Source organism: Neodiprion pinetum, chromosome 4 (assembly GCF_021155775.2).
Source record: "Neodiprion pinetum isolate iyNeoPine1 chromosome 4, iyNeoPine1.2, whole genome shotgun sequence".
In the NCBI taxonomy this organism is placed as follows: domain Eukaryota; kingdom Metazoa; phylum Arthropoda; class Insecta; order Hymenoptera; family Diprionidae; genus Neodiprion; species Neodiprion pinetum.
Genome location: NC_060235.2, coordinates 29,468,581 through 29,490,808, shown reverse-complemented (window position 1 = coordinate 29,490,808; position 22,228 = coordinate 29,468,581). Strand labels below are relative to the sequence as shown.

General features: G+C 38.5%; 1 protein-coding gene across 2 annotated transcripts in view; it reads left to right on the top strand.

Annotated features, from left to right (window-relative positions):
- The window catches only part of LOC124216112 (scavenger receptor class B member 1), a 43,171-nt gene that overhangs the window by 7,000 nt on the left and 13,943 nt on the right, over positions 1-22,228 (top strand). The window contains exons 1-3 of one of the 2 annotated variants that reach the window (XM_046620243.2): positions 9,767-10,573; positions 21,530-21,785; positions 22,080-22,221. In XM_046620243.2, the coding sequence (XP_046476199.1) occupies positions 10,348-10,573; positions 21,530-21,785; positions 22,080-22,221 (624 nt within the window). In that variant the 5' untranslated portion in view covers positions 9,767-10,347. Of the gene's footprint in view, positions 1-9,766; positions 10,574-21,529; positions 21,786-22,079; positions 22,222-22,228 lie in introns of those variants that run through there. The other variant, XM_046620244.2, reaches the window with a different exon arrangement.

The window sequence follows — 22,228 nt, the reverse complement described above, 5'->3', positions numbered from 1 at the left end:
ATCGACTACCTACATTGAATCGTGTGTGCCTGCAATTACCGATAATAATCGAGCAGCTCTTCATAAAATTGGCATATAATGTGTTTTGAATCGCGATTGCTGCCGATATCCTCGTCAATTAGTAGCTAAATCATCTACGATATTCATTAATTGCGCATGTCGTTCAACCGGCATAATAGAGCATAAATGATCGTTAGGTCAGTAATACGCATTAAGTTAGTATAATATTACACATGTGAATAATAATTTGAAGCTGTTTCAAACATCGGTATTGTAAAACGTATCGAAACAATTTGGGATAGCTGTAAGGCGTTAACAAATTGCCATTTTCGAACAAAGTGTCTGATAGAAATGATCGCTTCCAAATCACCGTCACGTATATTTACAGTATGATCATTTTCAGAAGGTTCAAAAAGATATCATGGATTCTCTCAAATCAGGCATAAACAGAAATTGGAAGCACGATTTGTTCAGAAAATATTTCAGAAACGAACTATTCAAAGTTGTAAGCACATATCATAAAATTTCAACTACCCGATCAAAGTAAATAAGCCTGTTTGAATCCATTTAGATTGATAAACTATATTTCCAATTTAACTGTATGTTATATTCTGATGGTCTATTTAAAACTAATTAGATATAATTTTGATATTATATAATGAAGGTTTTTTACTTTTCCATTTCAATAATGGAAGTATCTTTAACATTCTCTCGCCCAAGATCAAATGAATCAAACTAATTGAATACAACTTTTGTCTTTATCTGATCTAATATGACAAGAATACAATTTAAGGGGGTGCTCTGATCGATTTCGACGTTGACGTATATATCTCCAAGTATCAAATTCCAAGTATTTCAAATGCGAAAAACGGTTCAATAGCCCCATTCGATAGCAATTCTAAACAAAAACACTCCAACGCATTTTCACTTGCCGCAGAAATAAAGAATTGGCATGGATTTTACGAATTTACTATTGCGATTTCGTAGAATCCGTGCCATTTCTTTATTTCATCGTCAAATGAAAATGAGTTGGAGTGTTTTTATACAGAATTGTGTTGAGCTTTTCATCGCGATCGAGACACGTGGACTTCGATATTTACAGATATATATGTCAAAGTCGAAATCAACCAGGGCACCCCCTTAAATAAAGATCCGATCGTATTTAATTAGGTCAGACAACATTGACTTCGCTTCTACTATTGAAATAGAAAACTAAAAAACTTTCACGTAATAAATACTGTGACAGGTCCTCCTTTCCACCTGTTGAAATATATTTAATAGAGTCTCGATAGTGAATTTTTTATGTTGCTGACCTTATGGAAAAGTTGTCTAATTCGGTGAGTTAGAATTCAACAGGCTGGATGTAGTTATGAATAAGTATAAGCGGCGATGTTTTAATCCAGTCCGCAAGCAAAGGACGAACCCCGGTTTTTCTTAAAGACTTTTTTTTTGGGACACAACATTTAAAAAAAATATGCTCAGATGGTTAACGTGTCGAATAGTTGTTTCCGTCAATTTGCGTAGCGATCGTAGTGTATGACATCATGAGTAGCCCATTCGTAAGTTATTGTCAATATTTTCCATCGATTTATCAAGATTTTGACGAAGTGTGTACCCATTATAATGTTTTCTAGAACGTCAAGCTTGTTTTGTTTGTTCATTTACTCGAATTAAAGCATTTACGTCAAGACGTTTTATCTGCAAAAGAACGCCCAGGATCAGCGAATGGCAGAACAGTCGTACATAAGATTCATGCAAAGTTTAATGCACCGTAGGAGGAAGTGTAACGAACAGACGAGTCTGGCAGAAAAAGTCTCACACAACGCAAACGTGATCTTGACTCGCATTACCGGTTTCACAAGCCTAACTATCGCATTACGTCGAATATACAGGTATCTAATCTCTTATACAATTACTCCAAATTAGTTAGAAAATTGTTCAAACGGCTCAACTGTAGCGCACATTTCAAATTATGTACCATTACATACCTTACACCGTTTCTGCTTTACGGGTGAAATTCGCTCGATTTATGAATCCTTTCTCCACAGCCGCACAATGGGAAAAATTTCATTTAGAGTTTGCAGAAAATTGCAGTCAGATGGAATGTTGTTTGAACAACGTTTTAAAGAATCCTGAAATTACAAGAAAATCTGGTACAACTATTTAGTGTAACCATAGCTGTCATTACTGCATGATTTGGCAATTGCAACGTAATAGCTGTTCATGTAGCTCTGAAATAGCAAACTTATGCGAATATTATATACCTGGTAGAGATTTGTTGAAACATGTGCGATCCAGAAAGAAAACTTCGAAAAATTTGGTGAATTCAGTACAAAACTATGTTGTTAATAAATTAAAATAATAACGATAATCAGATTAAAATATTTGAGGACTGTGTAGCAACTGCAGATAGAAATAATTATTCTCGCATCGTGGTCAACTTGTATTAAGTCTTCTATAGGTGTACGGTTCACGTTGTGTAGGTATCGCAAAAAAAATTTCGCATAATTCGAATCGATGTTTGTGCGAAAATTAATCATTTCCTTCCACTCTTATGCTGCAAATGCTGCAATATTAATATCAATAAGTCAATATGTCATGATGTATTACGTGTGAATTGCCACTAACATTCAACATCTCCGGGCGTGACATGCTTTACGATCTACACCATACGTGGGTACAAAGCCGGGTCATGCCCTTTACATCACCGTCGTGAATAATCATATTAGGCACTTGATTAATTGGCTAGCTAATCGCATTTGAAGTTACCAAAAGGTACTTTGCACGAATAAAATTATAAACCTGAGAATAAAAATATTTGCTATTCACGTTTATTTTCATGTTCAATACAGCTGTGTTTGTTTGTAATTTTAGTACTTCCCACTTGCCACTTTTATGGTAGGGTTATAAAATTTTATATTGATCGAGGACTTTCATACAAGACAAGCGTCATTTCAAACTAATAATGGTATTCACAATATCGTTATTAGTACATAATTGATTCTTTCGATCAATTTCTTTCTTCTGTTTACATCGACAGATATTTTAAGCATTAAAAAATAAATTTATTTTGCTATCAATTTCGAAATTATTCCTAGTTTTTCATTGCATTTTTATTACAATTCACTCTTAGACTTACGGCATTCGACGTCAAGGAGTTACAGCTCTGGGTAACATTGTTCAGGTTGCTGAACAGTGCATCTCTAGAAGTTAATGCATTTTACCCTGTCAACTTCTACGTATAACATTGTCAGGGTTATGGCACGGGAGTCTCAGATTTAGAAATCATTCTATAAATTGCATTAAAATGAGTAGCGAATTGTTTCAACACGGGTTTTTCCATTTGCATATTGCCTGTTATTTACAGTACGTGGAAAAAATTCATCGTCCATACATATACGACTAGTTTACGGCACATATCATAAACTGTTTCCATCAATACACGATCCTACTTTCAAGTCGATTCTCACGGCGTAGTGTGGAATTTTTCGATCATCGAGCGGTGGAATAACCGTACGAATCTCAAGGTGCGATTTACTTAAACCGCGGCTGCAATCGACGTCAACAGCGATCTTATAACAAATAGAGTTACTATATGTATAGATATGAACCGATCGCGGCAAGTCTATTCCGATATTAAATTCACTCTAACACTGTGCGCAAGGTAGTGATTATGTATATTTTTTTCTCGTATATATTACCTATTCCGGCTTACAAGATCTTGCATCTATCGCGGCACACGTTATATTACATATGCGCAAAAAGATTGAAATCGTTGATTACAGTCACGAAACAACTGCAGCCTACATTCTGCCGGGGAAGGACACATTGATACATTTGCATAGCGATCAACAAATGCACAGACAGAGAATTGTTTGTCTGCAGTGCGGGAACTTTCTTGGAACAATTTTACAAGGTGACGATCAACGACGTCATCCACGTGGAATGGAAAAATTAGCGGCACATGATACAGTGATCAAATAATATTTGGAAATTTGAATCGGCGTTGAAAATTTCAGAGTAATTAATGAGATAGTCAACTCTTTTCGAGATGTGAGAATGCGGGTAAATCTTGCGAAATAGAAGGGCAAATAAGCGACGAAATTCAAATTAAATCTTATCAGCCGATTCAAACTTCATGGATATGAATTTAGGGAAATTTTCTCAACACGTACCTACATTTATTTACTAAAATTCATTATAACAAAAACAAAGTTGCCCAATATAGCACAACGGGATTTGGGCTCAATACACGCCGCAGATCACATCAATTAATCCGTTTCCAGTTGAACAACACTTTGAGTGTCGTTTTATTTTCAACCATGTCTCTGGTCCTAGACTCATTTGGTTTATACACACAACTCAAGCAACCGTGCGATATTCTTACATCCGGCTTTCATTATACCAATTGGGGAACAGCTTCATTCCTGTTTATACGCTTATGTGTGTCCCACACGTACATCGATGTATCGGGATATTAATTGTCAGTGTGAAACAGACACTGATATTTCACTCGACTTCAACATCACACGAATGATAATGAATTTAATCAACTGTAACGGAAATAATAAAGGAAGTATGATGTACAGGTTTACAACAATTATAACTAACGAAATCTATTTGAAAAAATTTCGCATACTTGTTTCCTTTGTGTAGGTATTTGGAATAGTATACAGTTCAACCGCGAGAAAAAAATCATGGTAATTATAATAATCGCGTGCTTTGGAATATTACAGCAATAAAATCTGTGATAAATGTACTTTTGACGTTCCAGGTGTATAAATTACGGTGCGTGCCATTCAAATGTCGTCACAGGATCAATAATGAAAAGAAGCATGGGTTCTTCTTTACAAATTATGCTAATAAGGTTATATGATTCTCAGCTCTGATATATTACAGATGTAAAAGATACAGGAGGTATTAGAGTATAGTTTTATAATTCGCACGAGGTTCAACATTTCTTATTTACAACTCGCGATGATTCTAAATTGCGCAGTTTGGTGTATTTTGAGACTCTACTATTGAAAATATTTCTTTCGTTTTACTGAAATATTCAAAATTTTCATCGCGTACACATTTCGACTTCACATTTATTACAACATTCGCAAAATTAAAATATATTTACGCTTGTAAGACAACGTTATGAATTGAGCATATCGGATTGTCAACAATTGACACGGACTTACGACAAAACCAGTTAACTATTTTTCAATGAAAAAATCTGTCTATGGTATAATCAGGGACAAATAACCGTACAATATACCGAATGGTGAAGCGTAAAAAAAGATGAAATAGATGTGAATAACAGTCAATGCTCACCATGAGATTAATCAAAGATCTCTGGTAAAAATGAGGAAACAAAAAAGCAAAGAAAAATTAAAGATCTTGCACGCTCGTTAGCTACGGGAACAAATTACCGGGTTCAAGTCGAGGTGATACGTATACGATAGAAAAACATACGCGGATTTGCTTATAAATTCTAGGATCACCTAATTTATGAGTTAATAGGCAAAAAAACTACATAAAAAAGACACACACACATACAATTCATGTTCATCGATATAATCTTAAAATGACGCATTCTAATACCTGGTACAGTATTGAAAATCATAGGATAAAAAAAAGGTAATGCCTTGCTCGGAAAGAACCTATCGGCAAGTTCAAAAGTACGAATACTCGCAAGGATAAATTGCGCGTTTCTAGTTCTTTTGCTTTTTCATACTTTCATCGTTCAGTGAGTCCAAAATCTGGGAAAGAAACTGAAATGCGAAACATTAAGGACTCACCGGTCTTTTCTTGATGAAAGTTGCGTCTGCGAACAAATCGTGAAGCGCAAATTTTAGGTCAATTTCTGCCGACGACACCTGGTAACCTGAGAAGAGAATATTGGGCTTAGCCTAAACACTTTTTTCCTCACTGACGTAAGCAAATCGGCTAGAAACTGATATTGACTTCACATTCTGTTATTACGATTTTTTATAACCATCTCAATTCCGTGATCTCGCCTCGTGCGGCATGTAATAAACTGTACGTTCTAAGTAATTGAGTGAGTGATCATATTTTTGCTCAACATCATAAAATGTTGAATACATCAAGATCGAACGACAGTACGAACACTATCCAAGTTTTTGCCGTCCATCATACAATTTTTCACGTGAGGTAGTTTTTTGCTCTCAAACCCGCTCGTACAAACACTACATTGTGTATTTAAATTAAAATAAAATTAAATGTAAATGTTCATTGCACATGTATTTTTTTCTAAAGCATATTCAGCCATGGGAATATTTTCGATTAATGTTAATTCGTTAGTTACCGATAACTGATCGTATCACGTATGTTGTACGTAAAATTGGAACTTCGGTTGTCAGATAATAATTATTCGTAAAGTCGTAAATACCTACTGTCCAATCAGCCGTTTCGAAAAATTGGGTCTGAAATCCAATGGTTTTCTTGATCGGATAATTATCATTTAGTACTGTGAAAGCCTTCTTTGGCTGTAGATAAATTCGGATCTCAAGTCATCTCTGAGGACTTACATGCTCTGTTTTTAATCCACATGAATTTATGAGCGCAGTATTACACCAGATACGTCAGCGGCCTGGAAAAGAGTGTGAGCAAATCCTAATGAGAACAATGAAACAAACATGCTTTGACACGTATCGGTGAACACAGATATCGAAACTATGAGGTATCTGGTCAACTTATCGTATATCACCCTGTGAAATCTGTGTCAGTAATTAGTAATGCCGTAGGCAAGAGATTATCGTGATTCCAGTCATTCCGTTGTTGTTGCATACAGGCCATGAGGAACAACAAAAGTCACACGAGTCAAACTGGGCGAAAAAGAGAAACAAGTAAAAAAAACTTACTACCCTATGCAGTCACCGACGAGCGGAAAACCACGTCGATAAAAGTTGTTATTCACCCTCTTCGGCATGAAAAAGCATTTACGCGCGATTTCCAGTAATTTCGATTCAATCTCAGCCTCGGGAAAAACCGGTGAAAAAACAAATCGTAAAAAGGGACAACTGGAAATGATGATACGTCTATCGCGGTAGAGGTAATGACGGGAGTTCAAGAGAGCAACGAGACTCGGTAAACACGGAATCCATGATTAAAATTCTTTTCATCCGCCATATTGAATTTACGCAGAAATTGACCGTAGTCGTTGAGGCGTTATATGAGGTCATGAATCATGACGTTGGTTGTGAAGATTGATTACCCGCACCTATCAGCCACGGCAAATGAACATGCAATGATTTTTCCACATAATTCCAAATTTTTTGTCGAAACATCACACAAAGTGTGAGACCTATAGAACAGTCTCGGATAGCGTTTCTCTGTGAGGACATTTTTCAAATGTAGAAGAAAAATAAGAAGAACAAAATCATCCGTATTCCTCGCCCTTTGACCATATAAACTCGTCGTGTCAGCATGTCAGCAATTATTGATTACAGTAGGTACTAAAGCAAATATCAAATTTCACGAGTATGCAAAATGAGAAAATCTTCCGTCATCAATAAAGTCCTAATCCTAGATGTGAATTTTAATCAGACGTCAATAATCGTTCATTAGTCATGCGTCATGGATATTCCGGAAATGCCTGGTCCTAGTTTCACAGAATGAGATCATCCACCTCGATCAAGGATTATGGTCTTTCACCTGTTTTGCATTAAACTAGAAATCTATCGGTTCCGAACTCTTAGCCATGAAAATAATGGCGGTCAATAGCACTGTTCACTAGTGAAAACTATATCGTTTCTTACAATCGAACTTGCGCTGCGTTTGGAAATTGCCCGAAGCAGATTGTCCTAAGTAACCTTCGTACAGTTTACAGTAGAGGGTCACCAACTTTGATCGACCACAGGTATAACTCATTTCCTTTCGCATACTTGGTTGGTAGATTGTCTTTCATGTGAGCTGTATATTCGCGAATCTTGAACGATGTACCATATTTCCCGTGATAGAAACACTCGCCAAATAATCAAAGACCAGACTTTCAACTACTTCTATGCTTCCGAAGATTATCCCAGTGTCACTTTTTCAAGGTAACTTATATCCTTAATACCTCGGAAACGTGGTGCAATGGTGATGCGATGATCTCAGATAATTACACTGTATATGATGTAATGCTACATAACAAATGACGGAAATTAACTCGGGAAACAAACATTTGATCACCCTTCGAGCAAGAACGTTGTAACTGCCAAGTAATTGAGAAAATTTTACGATATCCCTACGACATGTACTGTGACAGTGATATTTTGAATCGTCTGAGGCTTTCTCGCTTGTAAAAACCCGTTTTTCGCCATCAATGAAGAATCACATGAATCCCCGATGACACTGATGCAATCGAATACCGCTGCGTTAAAACCATATCAAACCGGTTCCACCTTCCTCACTACAATGTTATAAGTGGAACAGAAAACTATTCGATGACAAGTTCTCAAGAATGCAAGATTGGGTAAAACTGATTGAAGATCTTTTAACGTGTAACTAACCATTGCCTCGGAAAGATTATTATACCTATATTGTAAATCTTTACTTCAACGAAATAATATATTTTCATTTCGACTAAAATAACGTTACTGAGTATATAAAAAAATGTTTCGTCACTTTCATAAGTCGGAATTTTTTTTGTTTTAAATTAAGAAAATCATTCAATTTACGAAATAAGATCATTTAGTGATACATATTATGAATCAATTGTTTTCGCACCGTCGAATAATAATATTTCTGAAGACTACTCGAAACGGTAACAACTATTTTTATCTAACGCAGTTATCACAGACCTCGAAGTGGCAAATGAGTTTCGAAAAAAACAACACGTATTTTCTTCTACGGTTTTTAAAAATATGACAAACAATAGTCCGACGCTTCATTTATTCGAGAATCAGACAACAACACCCTAATGATATTTTTGTTGTCACAAGTCAATTCCACCATACATCCCTGCAAGAAATGCCGAGTCAATGCTCGGATAAGACATTCCGTACGAATAACGCAAAATAACTCAGCTTTTCAAATCAAAACGGAGTCTCCAAATTTTATGTCGTGAAAACCAACCCACTACATCAGTGAGATTATACCAAGGTAAATCACGAAAAAATATTTATAAAATTAGAGAATTCTTCAAATTCTCCCAAGTAGAATTTCAGTACTGTTCAGTAAATATGGAAAAAAGTTTGAGAAAATCGCTGAACTCTCGAAATTTTCTCGGGTATAATCTGACTTGTGTCAGAGTGACTTGCAGTTTTCACTCGAAAAGAATGAATCTGACATTTTACTCAACAGAATTTCGAGGGAATGAAGAAATTTTTTTTACGAATAAAGAGTGAAAGAGTTTCGAGGCAGACAAGAGATTGACGAGAAGCAGCTGTTTATTATATATATGTATAAAAAGTGGGTGACATTGAAGCCGAACCACGCTGGACGGTTGCAGAATACTCTTCTAGAAGTTTACCAGGCGCAGTCTTTTACCACTTGCAAAGATCGACGCGGATCGTCCAGAACTCTATGAAATGTCTCGAGCCGGCAGCTAGTGACCTGAACGTTGGTATAGGCATGTGCGATAGCGGAGGAACGGCGCGCGGTCAAGGCGCGTGTCGGAGACCCTGGTGGTGGTCTCAACCTCCAGAGGTGGGAGCGAGCTGCACCTGTCGATTGGCTGCAGGTCCACGTGCGGCATCCACCTCCATTTTCATTGGGAGAGGTGAAAGTGGGGTGCGTCTGGAGATATTTTTCAAACACGGTTGGAAATTTTCGCCACTTTTGCATTGTGTCGCACGCCGTTCGCACCGGGTAGTAATATTGGAAGGAAAACGCGGTCCAAGAAACACCCGAAGAACAGCCATTCGGATAGTTGAAATACAGACAATTTTATTCGTCGGATCGTCGTAAGAATATTCAAGAGCGAAAATTACCCTCGGGATTTTCTTTACAGCTGAAATGTTTCCCGCAAGTGTAGCAACGCACGGGTATTTACACTGATTAGAAGAAGGTCGTTGCAATCCGCATCCAACGAGGAGTAAACAAGGAAGTCTACTGCATAGCTGCAGCGGGAATTCGAGTCGAAAGTCATGTGTAGAAGTTTCGAGATTTCATTGCCACTTACCGCGGTTTAGTATCGAGTTGAGCAATCGTACTTTGAGTGTGGGAAACGTTTATACTCGTAAAAATCATATCGGAGACTCTCGCCTCGCGAAGGCACGACTGCGAACCTATCGGAATACAGACGAGCTTTCGGCGTCTTCGCGGTGAAGCGATCGTGCTTTTTGGCTACGTGGAGAGAGGAAGGACTGCGCTTATCTTGTTTTAAGCACCGAAGAGACTGCCAAGTGTAGTGAAATGAAGGAGGTTATCGGATTCTGGGACCGTTTTACCGGGCGCCGTTATTCCGCGGTCAACACAAACTCGTGTCCGGTATCAGACACCCTCGATGGTACGGAACCCGATTACCCGCCATCGCCGGGGAATCACAGAAGCTTGAGAAGAAAGTCTTCCGTCGTAGTGAACCAGTTCTTTAACGCCGCATTACCGGTCCACTCGGACGGACGACCAAGCTGGCCAAAAAGTAAGTTTTTATTTTCAAGAGTTCGAGGTCGCCTACAGCTTCAGCTTTTTCATTCATAGTTACGGCGGGGGTGTGTTCCACCAGCCGTCGATAAAACATTGAAAATTCGATTCGCGAGTTATTTTCGGCCTACCGCGTTTGGAATCCTTGCAGGAATTGCAATAATAAGAATGACTGAAAATTTATTTGAAAGATCGGAATGTTTCACTCGGGTAAATTGATATCTCGGGACTAGTTGGGTGTATGGAAAATTTTCAGCGTTACTGTAGCGTATTACAAATACGCTATCGGATGAACCGCTGTGAAATTATCTCACGATTCACTCGTCGCAAAAAGTGCATCGTGCGCCAAGGCATCGCGGCGAGGCGAGAGGTTCTTACTCGCATAAAATTATCCAAAATCTATAGTCAAGTAAACAATCGTGACTCAGTTCGTTCGTCAATGAATCAAAAACATGAGCGGAAAATTCCTGCTAATTGCGGTAATTCTTGGTCGATTGATACTATATATACCTGAACACCTGCATTTCAATTGCTCGAATCATAAGTAATCATAGTTACTTACATTTACACGTCTGACAAAGGAATGCTTGGTAATTTTCTTATAGACTTATGACGCTTTATTTATTATACCCGGGAATGTCCGAAAGCGTTCTACGGGCTAGCCGACGGACGTTAATCGTTCACAGTTAGAAGCTGGTACCGGTTGATCCCAGGCCAGATCAGCGGAATCCTAGCGATCGATTTAAAATTACCCATCGTCATGGAGGAAATAACAAAATGCACGATTAACATCATGATGCTGGAAAAGGTTTAACAAAATTTGGTTCAGCCTCAGGTTTTCGGAACATCACTTACAGGTTTCTTACATCATATTATCGTTATGAGGAAATAATTACTAACAAAGTTAGCTTATACTAAATTGGTTCCTGATAGCTTTTGCATTAGTAATCCGAGGGCATCGTATATTTCGCGATTCAATATCACCCGACAACGTAATAATTATACGCGAATTAATTATTAGAATCAGAAATTCGAATGTATCGATTGTCCAGGATGAGAATGAAACTTGAAATTGCGTCAAATGGAGTTGAGAGTGATTATTTTTTTTCTTTCTCAAAGTTGAGTAAACCGTGGATAGATTTTTGGCTGCAAATCACACTTTCTAGAAGCAAAAATTGTCCGTCGTTGAACCGCGGTGTATGAGTAATAACCTTGAAAACATACCTTCGGATGTGTAACATACAATCGCCGAAAAACCCATGTTTACGCGTTACTCATACTCATTAAACTATTACAAAATCGGTTAATGCCCGTTACCTGTTACGTTACGTATCGGGCGTGTAAAATATGCGGTGAAATATTGTTTTCGTTACATAAAGGCTTTTCGCGGTGATTGACTATCGAGGACCGGTGCCAGAAAGCGAACCGAATCGAAACTGTTTCCGCCACGGAATAAACAAGCCTTCGTGGCAATGGCTTCCGGATCGGCAGCGTTGGAAGGATTATTTTTTTACAGTGCTCGACGCCTGTGCAAGTATAAGACACTTTTGGATCGGACATTGCTTACAGTAACCGCTCTTTCAATGCTAACTAATTTCCTGAATTAGCACCACCATAAGCGATAACCAAACACGACGCGATCCTCATACAAAGAAGTTAACGTGCCGTTTACCAAACACATAAATCTAGCTCAGGTCGAATAGGCGGCACGAGTTGCGGACTGTTTCGCACCGCCTTCCATTCGGACAATGAAATTAGACGCAGCATCATGCGTGTGCGGCTCTAGTGCGAAACAAGGTTCGACCATTAGGTCAGCCTTGGTCTGGATGATCGGCTCGAGGAATGCGAGGGCTGAATTTTGCGTTTTGAAATACTTACACTTCGGTGAAACGTGTGCGGATCCGCTATATTGCATGGTCTCTTTGCCAACGCGATTGTGAACAGGAATATAAACGACGTTAATCGGGTATCTCCGATTTGACCGAAAACCATTCTTGAGTTATGCGCTGCGTGCAAACGTCGGTCCGTTGCAAAATAGCCGCGCTTGTCTGCAATTCGGATTTGATAATTATGCAAATTAGAAGAGGGGTAATTGTTCCTCGGCACTTCTAAGCAGCCCATCATCATACAGATGATGACTATGTTGCGCAAATCGCAACGCCGTTCTTGCAGCGTGTAAGTCTCAGTTTGTCACGACGCTAATGAAAATTTTAATGAAACTCATTCTCTCATCTCAGGCGAATTTCTCGGTACAAATTAAAGGCTGCACCCGGGCAAGGAGTTCAAGTCACTTTTTTCAACCAAAAAATCACACACTTTTCACTTTACTCCACTGTAAGTGCATCGGCAATCTGCCTCAGGTATTTGGGTGAGCAGAAGATGCTTCCTGAAATATTGCAAGTGCACTGATCTTCATATTTCAACTTGACCGCCAGTATAAAAACTGTGCGACGATAGGAATATCAACCGTTTTGTTTCAATGCCACTCATCTAAAACTGACTTCTGTTTCACTTCGCTACATCGTTGTCACGATCTTGATCCGTATCACATCATCACCGTTCACTGTTGGGTTATTGGAACCTCAAAGTTGCATCGATAAAATCCTGGAATTCATCACGCAGCTTATTGGATGCCATAAAGTTTTTCACTTTACTTGCAAAGAAATATAAATGCCGAACAAAAGCATGTGTGTATGACAAATTTATACTCATATATATGTGAATAAAATTTAGACGTATTTACACGTGGCAAGTGGTTTCTTTCTCCAGCAAGCTGTAATAAAGCGATTAGAAAACAAGCCACGTACCTCGTGGAAAGAATTCACATATTACCGAGGCAAGAACAGATTAACGACCTCTTCACTTCGGTTCGTATCTATCTCGATAGCATACTTCACATCTAGACTAGAGGTTCAGAATTTTCGTGATCCGACACACAGTGTTCGTACTTAGACTCCATTTTCAACTGCAATTCAAAATTCTTAGGTAACACGTATCACCAACTCTGGTAAATTGTTTGTTGAAGCTGCACCCGTGTAAACGTAAACAGCGTTTATGACTGTTGGTAAAAGTATGCAGTTACCCCACACATTTTTCGGAACTCTTATGTTAATAAACTTCTGTTTTCGTCGGGATTCACTGGAATTTTATCAGCAATATTATGTTACCGCATCATACGTGTAATAAAACAAAAGATTTTTTTTTTTTTAATTGCTTAAATATCTGCGAGTAAGGCTAAATTTGGAACGGTTGACCAACTGCGGAATAATACGCGAATGATGAGGTGAATTTTTTCGTTCCATTTTCTCACACACATTTCAGTCGATACCACGTATTATGAATACATATGTGTTTTATTGGATGAGATTTCTTTATCAACTGTTTTGCTGCCTCTTTGTCAGCACGAAAACAGAGGTAAAAAACACGTATAATAAGCAGGTTATAATTCGGACAAGGTGGTTTTGCAGGTTGAACAGATTTTTTTCTCTTATAAAACACTTATAAAAATTGCACGACCGCGAATTAAATCCGGATTCTGGTTATTAGGATGGCAATTAAATTTCCATACCGTTCGGTCAACGGAAAATTTTCCGATCGCATACCATGAGATATTGATTTCTTATTTCTTTTTATTTCTCCTTTTTCATCCTCAAAGGTAATTCAACCGTATGTTAACTTAGTCGAGGACGATAACTCATCTTTTGTTTACCGTCATACGAAGAATTCAGATGGGTTATCAACCCGAACAATAAAGTAATGCACTCTCTCACCGCGGATCTCTGTCTCTAATTTCATCCGGAATCGGCTATTCATTGCGCGTAATTAAAGATGTGTCCTTTTACAACTAGCGGGAATGAACACGTTGCATATTCAATCATATATCAGGGGACCCTCCACGCGCGATCTGCAAAGATCGATTTGCGATCGCCACCGCGTCTTGAATTCTGCAGCCGTTAATCAATTGAAATTCTGCCGCGCATGAAATAACCGCACAGTGCTCGTGACGTTCTAATTCGAGATTCAGATCGCGCGCCAACATTCATAGTAGGTGGTCACTCATCATTAGGCCGACATCATACCCGGAAACATTCATTACATTTCAGGAATTGATTTACAACGATCGAACTACGCCTGTACTTCTTCTTCAGTATTATTTCTCACATTAATACCCCGGAATAAAAAGTAACATTAGAATTTTAACCGTGTATCGACCTGATTCATTTAACGTATCAAGTACATTCAATTAGAGCGATTAGCATTTTTTCAGGGTTCGTCGCCCCTGGCTGTTGGGGAATCGGGTTTTCAGCTAATTTTTCGGAACCGAGCCATGTATCCGTCCAACGAAAACAATGATCCAAGTTCAAGAGTTGCCTAATTATTTAACGATTCGACCCCTGATCTGGGTCAAGTGAAAATATATCTGCGTGCCGAAAACAACGCACGCGAGTTGTCTATAAGTCGAGGGAGTTAATTTGAAGGGGGACAGTGAGAGTTGGTATTCGGTTTGTGCAGCGGCGCACAGACGCACTTTCTCTAGGATAGTGTGATAGTGGCTATGATAGTTGCAACATAAAACACCTCTAACGAAATACTTGCATCAAGAGAGAGAGAGAGAGAGAGAGAGAGAGAGAGAGAGAGAGAGAGAGCTGGTCCTCCGCAAAATCGTGGCGTGCTACGATAATTTTTTTTTACTAGGAGCCGATCAGTTGGTTAATAATAGTGTCATAAATCTGCTATGAAAATTTCTGCACTGCCAAACCTCCTAGAATCGCAGCCATTTCATACGTGCCTGTAAATCGATTATAATTCTACAGCGAATACACGCGATTTTACAAGTAAGCTGGTACCGCAAGTTGATTATATAAATTAAATTCTCGTCATAAATTCAAATTCACGTGAAACCTATGTTGTTCGTTCTACGCATCATTTCGACTTAATCCGAAAATTATAATTAATGGAATGAAACTATTCCTCACGTTTATCATAATTAATATTATTATGAACACGAGGTATGAATTAATCGCATCAGAAATATGGCTAATATTTATTCATGTGTTTTATTAAAATCCTTTCGTACAACACAAGTATTTTATGACCCCATAAAATTCTGCGGCATCTTGAATAATCACCAGTAGATTACCGATGCAAATGATCTGATAAATCACTCACCTTGATTTTCAATTCGTCGGCTGTGTATGAAACTCTATCAACCGCGTTCAAGTGACGTGGATTAAATGAACAATGGCAGGACTGTTGATAACGCGATGGATGTAAAAGAAAGATGGATAACATTGGATAGACGAACACAAAGTTTACTCATCGTCGAAATTAACTAACCTATTATCGCGTTCATTAGTGTATTGCAAACCAGATGGACCTTCAAACCATCTGTTCGCAGTTATTCGCTCGTTATGCTAATGTGTTGTATTCTGGTGTTGTTTAATTCCCATTCGCATTTTTGCTGTTTTTTTAGTTTGCTAAAATTAATATTTATTGACTATGATATCGTTATTTAGTCACGAACTCGTGGTAACTCGCGTTTCAGATTCGGTACGATTGCTAATGGTTTTCGGTACCTGTAAATCAGTGGCGATGAGGATTCGACGATTTCAGTTCCTACTTGAATCTTAACGTGAATTTATTTTCATCCATTTTATCGACCTACAGATACGCTGACGTAATATTACTCATGGTAGAATTGAACGCTTATAATTAGCATTCTGTTGCTTGAGATCAAAGCTGGTAATTTTTACAGTGATTTATACGGAGAAAAGTAAATTTCAAATATCCACCAAATAAATATTGCTCAAATGTTGAAAAAAAACTAAAAAATATAATCGAAAACGTTATTTTCTTTCCTATTGGATTATTGAATCAATACATAGTTATTCAAATTCCTCCTTCTGTTGAATCATGAACTTGAGAATACGTGTCCGTCACATCCAATAAGCCATTCGCCGTCAACTTTGGTATGCAGTATTTATGTAACTTTGCATCATACTCGATTGAGCGGATGCAAAGGTAGTAATTTTATAAAATTCCAAAAAAAAGAATCTCCCAGGCTGTCGTTATTACCCATCGATTGTAACATTATATAAATGATGACTAATTGTCATCGACTTATTACTTGGAAGAAAAATAATCTGCATCATGTGCAATAATGCGTAATGTACGCTGGGATTGTAGGAAATAATTATGACGCCTCTTTCAATACCTTCAGTGAAAACCAGTCTTGCTTCTGAAGAATTAAATATGCATCAATTAGACTCAGTGCTGACAAATTCGAATGACCATTAAGACTGCGTAAAGGCGCTTTACGGTCTGATGCGTGAAATATGAATACGTCACAGTCGAAATAATCCATTACACCGGGGTCCAAAGTAACAACGTCGTCCCTACATACACACGTATATATATACTACGTTACATGTACTCTAAATGCCGTTATGTTCACTAACTACCTCACGAATTTAACGATAGTGGGACTCACGCCGCGAGTCTAAATTTACTTCAGTTATCAAGTGATGAAAAATCGAACGGCTCGTTAGTTCTTGGCCTATAGTGTATGGTTATTTCACTTTCATCCCAATGACGTCGGTACCTATATCACGCAGCAGTGTAGACGACCTGTTGAACTTGACACGGACCGGACCGTACCTTGACAGAACAGTCCATTGATGTTGCTCGCGTACGCCGACTGGTTGAAAAAAGAAAAAAAAACAAACTCTGTGCACACTTACCGTAGTAATCAGACAGATATGAATGACTTTCAAATTGCTTTTTGGCTGAAGCACCCGTACTTGCGCCCGTATTATTACAATCCCCGGTAGAAGCTGTTCCTTGCTCTCGTGATGATCATTCGATTAATCGCACAATGAACTGTGAATGAGAATAAAGGTATCTACTGATAGAACTAGCGTGGATGAATCTGTTCAAAAGATCGGACGCGCGAACGTGAGTCACAAGTTCTGCAAACATCAAGTCGAATTTTTGGAATTACGTTTCATGTCTTTCGGACACACGTCGTATTGTGATCGACCTTTTTCCTTGATATATTCTTCTTAGGGAAATAATTCAGAGCCCGAAGTACAGAGAAGTTTGCCGTCTGTTTTTAACAAATCCTTAATCGGAGATTCAAAGTGGCCACTATCAAGAAATAAAATTACATTCTAACAATCTTGTCTTCAATTTTTAATTATTGTCGCATCCGGCACGGTGAAGCGTATGAAAATTCGAATGCAAAACTTGTTTTTGAAAGGAATGTTACCCGTTTTTTTTTATTCCTTCAGCCTCGTGATATTGACAAGTAAAACAAGCACTATGTTTTATTGATGTAATGAATCGACCCGGATTATTCGACATTCGAGAATTTTATTCGCCGTCTACTACCTGGTGGTCATTCTCAGACGTGAAGGAACATTCAGGTATAGCCACTAAAACAAAAAATGTCGACATAGAATTTTAACATCCGTATATATCAAAGACAAAGGTCAAAATGATCAATAAGCATTGGAACTAAACATGATGGATCAAACGGTACCACATATTATTATAGCACTGTAGGTACGAAAGTTGACGGCTGTGGTTTCGATTCATTGAACCAATAAAGCCATTACTTACAGCCTGATGAATGTCCATAGAATAAATTGATTGGAGCGACTGTTTCGAATCTTGCAAAGTGTCAGATTAGCCAGTATTTACGGAAATCTGAAAGCGCATAGGGTTATGATTCTAGAAGAAGTATGCCGATGGCGATAGACACGAATTGGCCATTTGAGTTAGGAAATCAACGTCGTTCAAGGCCGATCTGGTACTTTAGCTACCAGCCAGTAAAAGCAGCGGAGGGATTAAGCAGCTGAGGACTCCAGTCGTTGGCAGACTGTCTTGTTCTGGAAGTATATATCGGAGCTTACAGTATCAAAGCGTACGGGTACGTCAAACCTTGAATAGTTGAGAAATTGCGAATACGTGATGATCATACCGTGCGAAAGATTAACAGAAGACAATGCGGTAATCTCGATTACTTATAGGAAGTGAAACTGGTCGCACGTTTTGAACGGAGAAACAGTGTCCATTCTGAATTCAAATTACGCAAGGATGTTGCGCGGTATTGAGTCACTGTGTAAGTTCAGTTTTGGGAAGCGCAATTAACCGCTTCATTTCATCCGTGCGGAAAAAAGAAAGAAGGATAATTCAGATTTCGAGGACAAAAGTTACGCCGGTAATCGACCGAGCATTAACTCGAGTCTCTTTGCGAGCAGAAATATCAAACCGGTGTTGTTTACCGGGTGGAAATCTTCGAGCAACTTGCAGCAAAATTTCCGCGAAATAAAAACACGAGATTCACTTCTCTGGGCAGGTAGGTGAATGAAGGGGCCCCAGAAACGTAAACTATGCTCGCTTTATCTTTTCCATAATGTTTTCTTGTTTCTAGTCATTCGTAGACTATCCAGATTTCAATTTCCTTGAGAAGAAGAGTATGAGATGCGGATTCAATGCACGGCTATGCAGTAGTCAATGCCTTTAACACTGTGACTTCCGTCGCAGAAACAACATCTAGTTCGATAAACTGATAACTCTGCAACATGCAGTCGAGGGGAATCGCAGCTTCGCAAAGTCGAAGCTACAGCGAGCTAGGGTTGATGATTTATACGGCGTAGGGTCGGAGGTTTCACGAGGAAATCACGGCGCTATCTAAAGCGTTTTTGCCGTGGTGAATTCACGTTGAAACGATACAACCGGATCGAATCCACGTTGCTTAATGCATGGGTATAATCGCACAATGCTGCAGTTTTGGCATATATCATATGAAACGACTCTTCAGGACTGTTTTCTATTACAAGTATGTCCCAATTCGCAGAAATAAAGAATTAGCATTTTCCTTGGGACAAGATGATCGCATGTATATAAATACATATTATCAAGAATGCAAACTTCAACCTTTTGAGGTGGCGCTATTTCTCGCAAAGCCATATGCTGATGGTAAATGGCAGAGCTGTGCTGAATTTCAGTACTACTTTGAATTCCCAATGAATATAATAAAGGTCCGCATTCAACTTACATGACTCGATAATACGCATATATTTTTCTACCAATTCATATAACTTAGATAAATGTTTCAACATTGTAATTTCATTAAGTCGTCTAAAGACTTTGCCTAGGAGATTATTGTTTTTCGAATATAACGATTACAATCACGTGGCTGGGTGAAAATGGCAATATGTCTGGATCATTCAAGAAAATCAAATTTTTCATACAAGTTAGAAAAAATGAACGCTAAACTGACGAAGAGAGAATATCGTTTGTATAAACTCGCCGATAGCATATCGCGTTACGTTGGTTTGACGCAATCCAAGACATTTCTACAAATTTTCTGATTCCTATCTTGAAACGATCATACCCATTTGAATCGCCTCCAGCCTTTAGTCTCCGAATTTTCCTTGTTTGTGCATCGAACAAGCGGTAAATTACTGTTATGTCTCATGCGTGATCCCACTAATGATGCTTTTCGGGAGGGCTGGTTCAAAACATGATACAGCAGTCGTTGGAAAAGGAATTTTTGCACAAACCGCATGCGATACTCTCTTTGAACACCGGATAGACTAGGTACAAAGAATGCTGCCCAGTAACCGGAAACGAAGTCACCAAACCTCCTATCTCGTATGCAGCTTGGCGAAACTCGTATCTCATTCCTCAAGGTTTACCAGAGACTGCAGCAAGTAGTCGTAGAACAGGTTCTCATTGGTGCACGTGGGAAGTTCTGCAGATTTATTGCCTTTGGTCGTTGTTGTCTTCGTAATAAGGCGATGAATTAATTCATTAAAAATGTGTACAATACGTAGTTTACTCCACCGGTAGAGTTTTGTACGAACCTGTACGGACAGATCAGTTATCTTGATATGTCGACGGTCTAGACGTCACAACTCGGGAGGAAGCTTAACAATTATAATATAATTTTACAAGGACGGATGGACGTGATTCCTGTGTGAATCACCCTATTAAATAACAATTTGTATTCGATTCCTGTATACGCCTCCGCTATTGCTCCTAAGAACCGTTCGTCCACTGAGCCTGGTATTTGAAACTTTTTCCGCTTCCCTCGTAACAAAGGGTCCGAAAATTATTCTGAGATTCGTTCAAGGAAACTGGCCGCTCCCTTAATTAAGAGCCGTCGAAAAAAAAGGATTGAAGAGTTCAGTTCTTCAGCATTGAGTTCCTTAAACGTAAAACGACACGAAATTCATGACACAGAGAATCTTCAATCAATTTTTATCCCAAAATTATAATGTCGATAGTTCTGTTCACCCGATTACATATCAATATCGATGTTCGACGCACGCATCAATTTGCCAGAGATGAAAATTGAAAATTAAAAATGAAACAAGTGATTATAATAGTCTCGAGTTGAATGATTCGCGATTGATGACGGTCAGAAATTCCGAGCGGAAATTATTTATTTGACGGTTACAAAACAGCACTGACGTCTGAAACATTGGGCTAGTTTATGAAACTCATCATCTTATTTCGCTCACAAAGTGAAGAGAGAGCAGGGAAAAATAACGAAGTAGATATCAACGAACAGATTAAAATATGCGAGCATAAACTATTCTCGGGTGAAAAAAGAAAACATCTTAACAGAATGATACGCCAGCCGTTGAACTCGTGACAATTCCTCATTGTACGTGGATTTTTATTCTACCCACATTATTCGACGGTTGCGACATTCGTGAGGTAGGTAATTACTAGACACGTATGTAAATACCTACATATTGTGATGCTACGAAAATTGATTCATTTGTGGTGGATGAAATTTTCCCCATGTTCTTTTGCAACGTATGGAAATAAATTGTTGCTAACACGCTTCGGAATTCTTCGCACGTATTATAACATACAGATATATAACGTGTGTTGTAGGAATTTCATAACCAACGTATCTCTGACTCTTTTGTTCCAGGCATTTTTGTCTTGATGACATTGGGCCTGCTGGGCATCGCTTCCGGCTGTCTTGTCCTGGTCTTCCAGCCGTACGATATTCTGTTCAAGCTGAAAGTCACTTTCAGCGAAGGCGGTGAAATATTCGAGCTGTGGCGTTCGCCGCCTGTCGATCTCTATCTCAAAGTCTACCTCTTCAATGTCACGAACAGCGAGCAATTCCTCAACGGGGAGGAAGACAAGCTTCGATTCAACCAAGTCGGTCCTTACGTTTACAAGTGAGTCAACATTCATCCTAACGATTCGTTGTGCGTGTGTCTTCCGATCACGTGATTGTAAAATTTTATTGACTTGAACAGTAAATTATATCAGGTTATTGCAGTGTTCCTATAATAACAGATATATAATCAATAACAAAATAAGAATTAGCAATTCCGGTTTATCGATTTACATTTTACGAACGACTGCTCGTAAAAAAAAAAAAAAAAAAAAAAACAACCAATATTGCTCGATAAACGCAGCGCAAAATAAGGAAATTTCCTCTAAATCATATCTACCTTTGGTCATTTCAGAGAATTGATGGAGCATGGAAACGTGACGTTCAACGAAAATGGCACGGTAACTTCCATTCCTCTACATCCCCTCAAGTACATCCCGGAAATGAGCAATGGGACAGAGGAGGACTTGCTGATGCTTCCAAACATCGCATTGCTGGTGAGTT